This window comes from Ptychodera flava, chromosome 17 (genome assembly GCF_041260155.1).
Source record: "Ptychodera flava strain L36383 chromosome 17, AS_Pfla_20210202, whole genome shotgun sequence".
Taxonomy (NCBI): Eukaryota; Metazoa; Hemichordata; class Enteropneusta; family Ptychoderidae; genus Ptychodera; species Ptychodera flava.
Window position 1 is genome coordinate 8802090 of NC_091944.1, and position 10700 is coordinate 8812789.

The following is a 10700-nucleotide window of genomic DNA, read 5'->3' on the forward strand; positions in this document are numbered from 1 at the left end:
TCATACGCATTGTGTCAGCATACCAGTCCGTATCTCATATCCCCCTGGGGAAACACTAATATGATTATAACAAGTTATGCATAGCATTTAGCTCCCATGTTGTGGACATCACTAAAATCTTCACAACGGTCTTTTTTTTTTGTCAAGTCCGGGGAACGAAGTGAAGTGGCTTGATAACCCCAGAATGACCCGGCAACCAGGTATTAAACCAGGTATTTGGCTTCCCGCCAATGATAAAGATAGTGAAGTGGAGTACAGCGATCCTCCACGTGGACTCCATGTGTACACCATGTTTAGAGCTAGTACTCTGTGCTTCAATACGCCTGGCTGTACAGTTGATGTGATTTCACTGAATTCAGACACAATTGAATCAGTTATTTTAAAAGCATTGAATGTTTGACAATTGTGCGCTCATATTTTTAGTCGAGAAAGGCGCAGACGCGCATTTACAGCAAATAAAATGGCAAATGACAGAAAATGGCGGGAAAACCAAGACTTTGTTAAAATAACACTCGATATATGTTAAGAATAATTATCCATCAACACATGCGCATTCCTCTTATCTTTACAGCAGATCTTGCGACGCCATTCGCGATTGGGTATCCTGTAAAGTCAAACGATATGCTACAGAGGGGTGACAGACAGTTAAATTGTTAATCAACGTCGATGGACAATACGCATCAAAACCGGTGATTTACGAATAAATTAGCGATGTTTATGTTATGACGTCATACATCAAGTGTAGGATTTACGTTCATTTGGAAAATGCTTGAAATGGAATGGCAAAATTACTAGAATACATTCAAGATCACTTTTCAGTCGTACACAGATATTCATAAGCTCCAACTTATCCTTGAAAGTACTGCTTAGCTTATACGAAAATAAACAGCAACAAGCCGTTTAGGAAACACTCGTCAACAAATGGACAAGAGGTAGCATGAATCCTTTGATGCACACACCAAAACGTTTTATATTTATACAGTACTCATCAGTAACTTAATTTACAGAGCAAACTTCTTTCAACACACTTCATTTTATTGCTTATTCCATTGTCTATACCAAAGTCTTTTCAGGCATGCTGATGAAAATTTGTGTTTTTTCTCCACAAGCGTCTTTTACTTTTATTTTGTAATTAGGACATTAAATAAAATAAACAACTTAAAGTATTATTTCATTTGTAAGCAAAATGTATACACTCCTACGAATGCGGAGTGTTTTATTAGCGCAGCTGAGCAGGAATTTGACCGATTATTCAAGTAAGTCAAAGAGGCAGGTAACGACCCTCACTGGGAAAAAGGGAAATTTTCCATGAAAAAAATTCCGATTACAAGTTTCCCGAAATACCCCACCCCTGGAATTGTTAATTCCTTCATTCCTATCGCCCCTTGGACGTTGAACGGCAACGCGGTACGGTCAAAAGCTGCCGTGGTTACATTTGGTTTGTTTTACAGTAACCCTACGTGTGTGATCAACTAATTGGCAGGACACAGGGAAAGACTTGCATTTCAGGAAAAGTGAAGACTGCTAAATGATTGGTCGGTGAGTAATTGTGCGACACTAAAAGTAAATGATGTCACAAATGAGAACAAGCCATTCAACATGCTGTATCGAGGAATGCAGAACACAGTGGCTCTATATACGCCAGGTCACATTCTGACCTATGTTCTAACATGTGTCTAAAGTTTAGATAATGACGGGATTTTATAAGTCAGATAGCTTGTTGCAAGAACATTATGAAGAAAATATAGAGTTTAACAGCTTGAGTTATTTCTCAGCTGTCTTAGATGAGTAAAATGATACGTTGCAAGAAACATGTGCTCAACTGCGTCCATTTTAGTTCTGTACACGATATTTGGAATTGGTGGGTGGCTTGCATAAATGACACAAAGTATTTTAGGGATATATGACCTTCTAAGGACCAGTCGGGTAGATGGCGAGAATTTGTAATGCCTTTATTACGCATCTCTCTGAAGTCAACTGTGAAGTGTACTGTCAGGTCGTGCTGTGGGTTTGATGTGTAATGGCTAGATACAAAGGTATGTATGTCACACTAGCTGTCCTTGTCGCATTAAGGATTCATGTACCGGGCCGCAGAATTTATTGGGTCATATTTCGAAAAGTCCTCCTGTTTGGACACCATGATCGGCTCAATACTCAAACCTGTGCTGTCTCAAAGTCTGGTTTGGAAATCCTTTGTAATGTTCGAGAACTTTGTAATGTTCGAGAACATGCCGGTTCTGATCGTGTATGTATAATCAAGAGTAAATACCACTGAAGAAGCTAAGTTGCCTCTGGAGATCAACAACGTTTTGGCTTTATATTTCGCGCATACATGCATGATTTCCAATTTTGGTTCCTTTTATGTTAATCTACTCATTCAATAACTGTTATCTTGACTAGGAGAGAAAAAGCAATGTACACCGTAAGACTTTGCACTGTTCAGGGTACGAACTGCTAAACTGTGGCTCATGTACACAGTACACTGCACCGTGGTGGAGAATTACTGCTACCACTGACCCAGATATAGCAGATGACAAGGACGCCATTAACTTTATTTGACCCGGCACAGGAAGTAGTCGTTACCAGTATATTGGCTCAAAAGTCAAGGATTTGAACAAAATTTGTATATCCAGGGAGGATAGAATTATCCCTAGTGGGAAAGGGATAGATCATATCCAATTACATATATTTGTGCAATTAAGTCAACCTATTGCTAAGGACTAATTTGTATCAAATTATCTGGATTCAAAGACAATAAAACAACTTTGTTTGTCCAGAGAACTAGGCTCAGCTATGTTTACATGTAAACGATTGTTATCTGTTTTCAATCTTCAGTCAATAAGTCGTTATTACTTGTAATATATCTTTACTTGTTTTGTATGTCGTAAAACAAATTTTCGTGACAATTTTATAAACGAAATCACAATGATGTTTGATTTCGATCTTTCGTCCATCCTTGACCCAATCAAGATTACATTCCATAGGTCGCCAATACAGTTTACTTGTCCTTTGGACTTCCAAAGCTGAACAACTTACTTAAAACCAGAGATGAACTGAAAATGCTCCCGTGTTTCAGTATATATTTCAGTTGTCTGTAAATTGAAACATTCGCCACAAATTTGCAACTTCATTGAAAGTATTATGATAACCATCACGAAAATATTCATCATAGATAATTCCAATTTAAGTATGTTACTCCAATTTAAGTGCACAAATATGTAGCTGAAATGAAAATACCCTATTTTTTTGAGAGTTGCCATTTTTCACCACTTTTCATTGTAAGTGTAATTGCCTATGGTCGATTCCGTAAAGCTATTTATATCATATTGTGAAAGCTCATTAATTATGCAAATTATCAAGTTGCTGACGCGAAAATTCAACATTTCTTATCCTGCTATTCTATAACTTTATCATCAATTTGTATGACACTTTCATCGACTCTTGTCAATATAATCCCAAATTTTGAATGTTTGTTAAATGTGCAAATTAGGAATTAGCTGGAGTAAAAATGCTAAAAAACTTTCAACAATGTTACATCATAGTATCTAAAATTTTCATAGCAAGTTTCGTCAACTTTGATCGAGTCAACAGACATCGGTGCGACACCAGATCACAAGTGTGAACACGGGGGCAAACCTGAGCGTTGCCTCCGCCTCACTAGCGAAATAACAACGAAGAACACGGCCAAATACTTGTTGTACAGCATTCTTTCTTAAATAAATCAGTTTTGTCCTGTTTTCGCAGGTTGTGGACCGATGGAAGACATCATATCGTAATGGCGACATAACACACCACAAGGCCTTTCTCCCGATCTATAGCAACCAGATAACCATACCGCCATTCCAAATCGAACGCAAATTTCAACCCGTCTAAGGTCACAAAAATAAGTCGATCCACTGCTGTAGACAGGTAAACCATTTTGATGTTTGCTGTAAGTTCGTTCGTCTTGTTATAGTCGCTTTTAAAAACACGTCTGACTAAAGGTACACTTATTATATTCAGGAAGAACGGAAAGCCATAGACAGTGGGTCTTCCGCTCCAACGTCTGTGGTCGAAGTTTTACAATGCATGTTGCTATAACACTTGTGGGGACCCATTCTGAAGGTTAATGAGTGACTATGCTTGTGAACATTAATTTTTGCCAGAGAGTTAACACAGGGATAGCGGTCATTTTGAATGTCATATACTGTTAAGACTTTAATAATGATGGCGTATTATAAAAAATATCAATTGACTGATATGTAGCTTTAATCAATGTTTAGCAAGTAATTATAGACAAAATTCTTGTCGATAAGGGTGGATACTTTCAGATAATTTCTTAAAGTAAATAAGCCATAACGCTTCGACAAGTTTCTGAACAACCAAAGAAAGCAGAAGGATATCGTGTCCGCTATCTACGACCATGCAAACAATCGTCAAACAGTATTATTGATTCGAATTTTGGTAAATATTTAATGGTCACACTTCTGTTGCAAATATTATTGTGGCGGGAACGCTTTTACATCAATGTTTTTCCACAGAATATCCCCTCTGAATTCACAAATATAGTGACAATCTACTCACTGGCGTTTTACAACAAACCATGTGAACGCCTCCTTGGCATCGATGCGTGGTGAGTGCCCAATTATTAAAAGGATGAACCAACTCGATTCTGAGTATGAAACGTTACATCCCGGCGATGTGCGGCGTCTCTACTCACATGACTTTCCTTTGCATGTAATCTCTGTTTATTCCCAGCGTGCATTTTTTTCTTATCATAATCGGGCTTATGACAATTGAGAAAATAACTTAAAACATCGACTAACTTTGCGTATACGATGTACTAAGAAACAAATGCTGACGAAGCAGTCACTTTATCTTTAGGGCTGACCGTACTGCCTATTCTACTGCCCCTTTTATCTTCGATGATACATTACTATTGTGCCTTAAATATTTATGGCAAGATGAAAGGAGCCGCGCAAAACAAAGGCCAAAAGTTGCTGTTCAAAACAAGTAGAGTAGGGTAATAAGAGTAGCAGTAGAGGGTGGAGTGACTGTTGTTTGAAAATCCATAACATGAACCCCCATGAAAGCCTAAATGTATTCGTAAGGATGATTAGACCCAGTTTACTAAGATGAGGATGGTTAAAATAAAAAATATAGAAATGAAGAAATATGCCAGTTGAAATAGGGTATCATACCTAAAGTTTGCAATGGTCAAATTTACCGAGGAAAGAAAATGATAACAATTCATTGAAAGCTTTGTTCACGGACGCAATGGGGTAATCTTGACTTAAATTTCCATTTAACAGATGTCGTCGGACACTGGGGAGTACACGCTGGTGCCACTGGCCGAACCTGAAAAGTCTAGCGACGAAGGAGTGAGGGTCAACGGTTCAAACGAGAAAACAGAAAGTTCAGAAAAATTAGGTAACAATTTGTGATCGCTCAGAAAGAAGTAGCATGAGAGGTATATGTACGTTTAAGTCAGAAAGAAGCTACTTTACATATATCACCTGTCTACCTTAACTTGTACTTCTAAATGACGACGTATCTTTCCGAATGTAAACACAATGCCGTGCAATAATAAGAATAATTCACGATGGTTCATGCTAAACTAGTAGTTCTATCATACCATTGCATATATATTGATGACGCAAATACTGATCTGATTGGTCGAAACGTGGAAAATAATCCTGCTATAGTAAGTACAGTTGGAACAGGCACGAGCCCTAGCTGGAGCAAAATTCCATTTTTGACCTTTCAGGCCAGAATTTCAATTTAATTTTATAATGTATAATAGCAATAAACCACCTCAATAACGGGTATAATACTCGATTTTGACCTGTTCCCGTCATATATGCACTCGTTATATCGCTCATGAACTGGTTAAAATCTCGTGTTATACCGTCGCTTGGTGTGGTTTATTGCTTAAATAAGACACATCAAAGGCACAAAACCAATCAATCTTTTTACGAAATAAATTGTGTTTGTATTTTTTCTTGCAGAATCTGTTCAGAAGTGCAATACTACGTGTTGTGTGATAAACTTTTTGAAAACAATTCTGCTGCTGTTTCTACTTTATCTTTTTATCTGCTCTCTTGGTGTCATGGGTTCAGCTTTCACTTTAATCGGCGGCAGTACTGCCGGCAAGACTATAGTCAACAGCGAAATCATGAACAATCCGATTTCTGCGTTGATGGTGGGTGTCCTGATAACGGTTTTGGTACAGAGTTCAAGTACGTCGACGTCACTGATTGTCACCATGGTTGCCGCTGATCGTGAGTACCTCATTAAACTATTCAAGAACATTGCCAGTCTCTTTAATTAATGGACTAAAACAAAAATATTTTCGTTATCCAATAAAATGAGTAAAACGTACGAATCAGCGAATTAATCAAAACACAACGTAAAATCTCTCTCTCTCTCTCTCTCTCTCTCTCTCTCTCTCTCTCTCTCTCTCTCTCTCTGCCCGCTACAACTGCGATCAAATACGTATTTCTAAAACCATCGAATTTCTCTTTGGCGTCTCAACAGTTATAAAAGTGCGGCAGGCAATTCCAATGGTTATGGGTGCAAATATAGGGACCTCGATTACCAATACCATCGTATCGATTGGCCAAGTCACCAATCTAAAGCGTTTTAAAAAGGCCTTTGCGGGAGCCACCGTCCACGACTGTTTCAACTGGTTGTCGGTATTGGTACTACTACCCGTGGAGGTAGCCACTGGGTATCTGTACAGACTGACGGGTGAAATCGTGGGCAACACTAATGCTAAAGCAAACGAGAAGTTGAAAGTTGATTTTCTTAAAATAATAACAAAACCTTTGACAAAGAGCATAATTCAGGCAAGTATACTTACATCATCTCAAGAAAAAATTCATAGAACTATCAATGCGCTTGAGGGAAAAATGGCCACGAAGAGTCTTTTTCAATCATCGCCTCTGCAAAGATTGCACCCGATTTGTCACATGTAACTTATTTGCAGTAACATTCATCATCTTTGAAAGTAGATGTGATCCATTATTTATGTTTGCTTTGAGATGAATATATTCAATGACAATGTAGTGTATTTTTTGTTCCTTTATTTTCATGTTCCATGATCAAGTATCAGTGTAATCACCTAACGGTCGGCATAACTGTCTAGTTTCATTGGGATCAGGAATTTTTGTACTACGAGCCGCATTTGAGTTGGATGAGAAGTTTCCTCGGGGTTCTTTATAATCTGACTGTAAAGTCAGAAAGCAACATTATTCGGTTTGAGAGCAACTTAGAAGTAACTTCAGTAATGCACAGTACCCGAACTTTGAAACGTTGCTTTGTAGCGTAACGAATCATAAATTCCGACTCGACTCTAATGATAATCCTTGTATCTTTACAGCTGGATAAAGGCGTGATTGCCAAAATTGCCCTAGGTGAAACAGATTCACAAAATATGAGTTTGGTTAAAAGATGGTGCGATAAGGAAGATGTCATGATGGAAATTAATGTGACAGAATCAATCAACGGAACCAACGTGACCAACCTAATGGAAGTGACAAACTACACGAACTACATAGAGCGATGTAAGTGGTTTAGGATGTTTTAAAAGAATAGAAATATTAAAGGAAGAATGGCTGAATATCTTTGACAGTATTTTCATTGCATTTGCTTCAAGAACTAAACATGTTCGTTCTCTTGTAATTATCCCTCAGCATATTGAAATGTACTAGAGTACGAGCTGGACTAACACAATGTAAAGTAGTCTATGTAATTGAAAATGAATTTTAGTCCGGACAAAAATCCAATTTTCAACATTTGAAATTGAACACTATCCATTGCGATGATATGATTTCGGACGTACAGTAAGAAAGCGTTCTCAACAGACAGAATAAGAATACCAGAAAACGTCCCAAAGATACATTTCATTGAAAGTTAAACTTTCCAAGAAGGTGCGTTAACCGATGAAATTGAACTTTACCCATGTTGGCAAGTGCAAGATCATTACAATATGAAATTTGGCTTGCCATAGTGTGATTTGGAATATCATGTCTTGGTTTTGATCGGATAACAGATCTTTCTCAAGTGATTACACTCATGATCATCATTAGAATGAACAAAGTAAGATAAACATATTCCAACGAATATTTAATGCTAAACACAACCCATTTAAAATTCAAAATGGGCTATAAGAATCATCGTTACAATTACAATAAGTATAAGCAGAAATGAACTTTTCATTTCCAAGTAGGTGTTTAGAATTCTATTTTGTTTCATTTTAGGTGATCATCTATTCTCACATTCGACGATGAGCGACACTGTTATAGGCGGTATACTGCTGGCAATATCTTTGACAATTATGATGATCTGTCTTGTCTCGATTGTTAAGCTCCTTCAATCCATGTTGAAAGGTGGAGTAGACAGGATTGTGAAGAAAGTGGTAAATGCGAAACTGCCAGGAAAAGTTGGAAAGTGCCTTACGGGCTACATCACAATCCTAGTCGGTGCCGGTCTGACCATGTTGTTGCAAAGCAGTTCGATCTTCACTTCAGCTTTGACCCCGCTAGTCGGGCTCGGTGTCGTGGATCTGAAGAGAGCCTATCCCCTGACGCTCGGTGCAAATATAGGGACCACAATGACAGGGCTGCTGGCTGCCCTTGCCAACGCTGACGCAAGACACTTCGAAGAGGCCTTGCAAATAGCATTGTGCCACTTTTTCTTCAATATCAGTGGTATCCTAATCTGGTTTCCCATTCCATTTTTAAGAAAAATCCCAATCTCAGCTGCAAAAAAATTAGGAGAAATAACGGCAAAGTATAGATGGTTTCCTCTATTCTACCTCGCGTTTATGTTCTTTGCTCTGCCAGGTTTAGTTTTTGCACTATCGCTGGCTGGATGGATATATCCGGTGATATTTGCTGGGATAGTCTTAACTTTAACTATCATAATTGTTGTAATCAATCAACTTCAGAAGAAAGCACCGCAATACCTGCCACGAAAATTAAGAAACTGGGAATTCTTACCACAATGGATGCGTTCGCTAGAGTGGCTTGACAATTGCATGGGACGGATGTCGTGCCTCTCTCGGTGTTGTTGCAAGAAATTATCCAGAGAAGCAGAGGGAGAGTCAGGACAAGAAGAACATACACAAGACGAGAAAGAAGAAACAAAACTTCCAAACCACATAACTTATTAATGTGGCCCCTCAACAGACTTACTTGGAATACATGATGTTTTACATAACTTTGATATCGAAAGAATCATTAAATTATTAACAGATGGATTTTTAAACATCACCAAGAGCAAGTACAGAACTGAAAAAATTAATAGTAGATGTCTGATGCGCCTGACCACATCAAAATACTGTCTATTGCTATTGGCACCTCTACCAAATCACCATATCATTTAAATTTGAAAGAATTCAGGTCAAAAGAAAAGAAAATACCTTAAAAATTTGTAAATTAATGGATATCTCCTGCTTAGTTTTGCATCGATATCGAGTTTTCCCTCCACTAAGTCTGTTGAGGGTATTATAAAGTTAGTTGTTGACGCTTTGAAATTATTCATCCACATCAAGCTTTAAACGTAATAGACGAATAGTGTTCTTCTGTACAATCGAAATATATTTCGCTTGAAGGCACTGATGCTAACGAATGTGACGGACACAATACAGATAGAGATAAGTAATTGGTAAGGCGACTAGGTGGAGTATTTTCAAGGAATTAAAATTTCATATACTAAGCTGAACTTCTAATGTGGTTTCTTTATTTAAACATTTGGTCATTTCAGGCGTAATGAACTTTTTATTGTCAATAGTTTAAACGCAAGACCTCATAGTTGATATGACTATCGTTACATGGCCTAAGAACAGGATTAAATAATAATTTTGGAAATGTTGCATAATTTAGATATTGAAATAAATGCCCGTTTACCTTCGAAGTTCTAAACTTCAACTCTGCTCCAAGCGATCATTTCGGCAGATACGTCACAATTTGCAAAAGGACGAGAAACCTCAGAGAGTATGTGAAAAGTTCAAGAACTCTTTCTAGTTGACAATGAATACGGCTAGTTTTCAATCGGATTCGAACCCACAACATACGGCATCAGTCGCCTAGCTGAGAGGCCATAGACAGAACCGCTCGGCTAAATCTCCACTCCCAAAAAAGAGTGGTTCAATAGCCGGCTAAGTTGTTACATTTTTCTGACTGAGACCGCTCAACACGTTGTAGAGTTCGTGAAGCACTCACGCACGCATGCTCACTATCGTATATCGCACATACACACTTTATCGAAGCGAAGAAACGAATTTCATAGCTTTAACTGGGCGAACGATAACCTCGGGGACAATTCTGTCCACCAGCAGCGTTACCAACCCAGGGTAGAAAATACGGCTAGTTTTCAATCGGATTCGAACCCACAACATACGGCATCAGTCGCCTAGCTGAGAGGCCATAGACAGAACCGCTCGGCTAAATCTCCACTCCCAAAAAAGAGTGGTTCAGTAGCCGGCTAAGTTGTTACATTTTTCTCATCTGTGATCAAGAATGGGCGAACATAAGAGGGGCCCAGGATACTGAAAACGTATATTACAAACGAAATTCCAAGCGTTTGACTGCAAACTCCCTTCCCTGAACCAAAGTATGGAAGTATGATAATCCGACGAATAAGTTATGACGAAGTTTAATCCCCACGCATACGATAAATTACTTCAGTAGTTTTATGGTAGCAGCAAACTGCAGAAC

The 10700-nt window shown here is 38.3% G+C and overlaps 1 protein-coding gene across 1 annotated transcript; it reads left to right on the forward strand.

The window, feature by feature from the left end:
* The first annotated feature begins 1427 nt into the window (after positions 1–1427).
* On the forward strand, positions 1428–9270 carry LOC139115326 (sodium-dependent phosphate transport protein 2B-like). Its single transcript, XM_070677353.1, has 7 exons — positions 1428–1539; positions 3745–3909; positions 5292–5409; positions 5988–6260; positions 6517–6827; positions 7361–7544; positions 8241–9270. Exons 3-7 carry the CDS (start codon positions 5292–5294, stop codon positions 9152–9154), a joined length of 1800 nt encoding a protein of 599 aa, XP_070533454.1. The 5' UTR covers positions 1428–1539; positions 3745–3909; the 3' UTR covers positions 9155–9270.
* The last annotated feature ends 1430 nt before the right edge of the window (positions 9271–10700 follow it).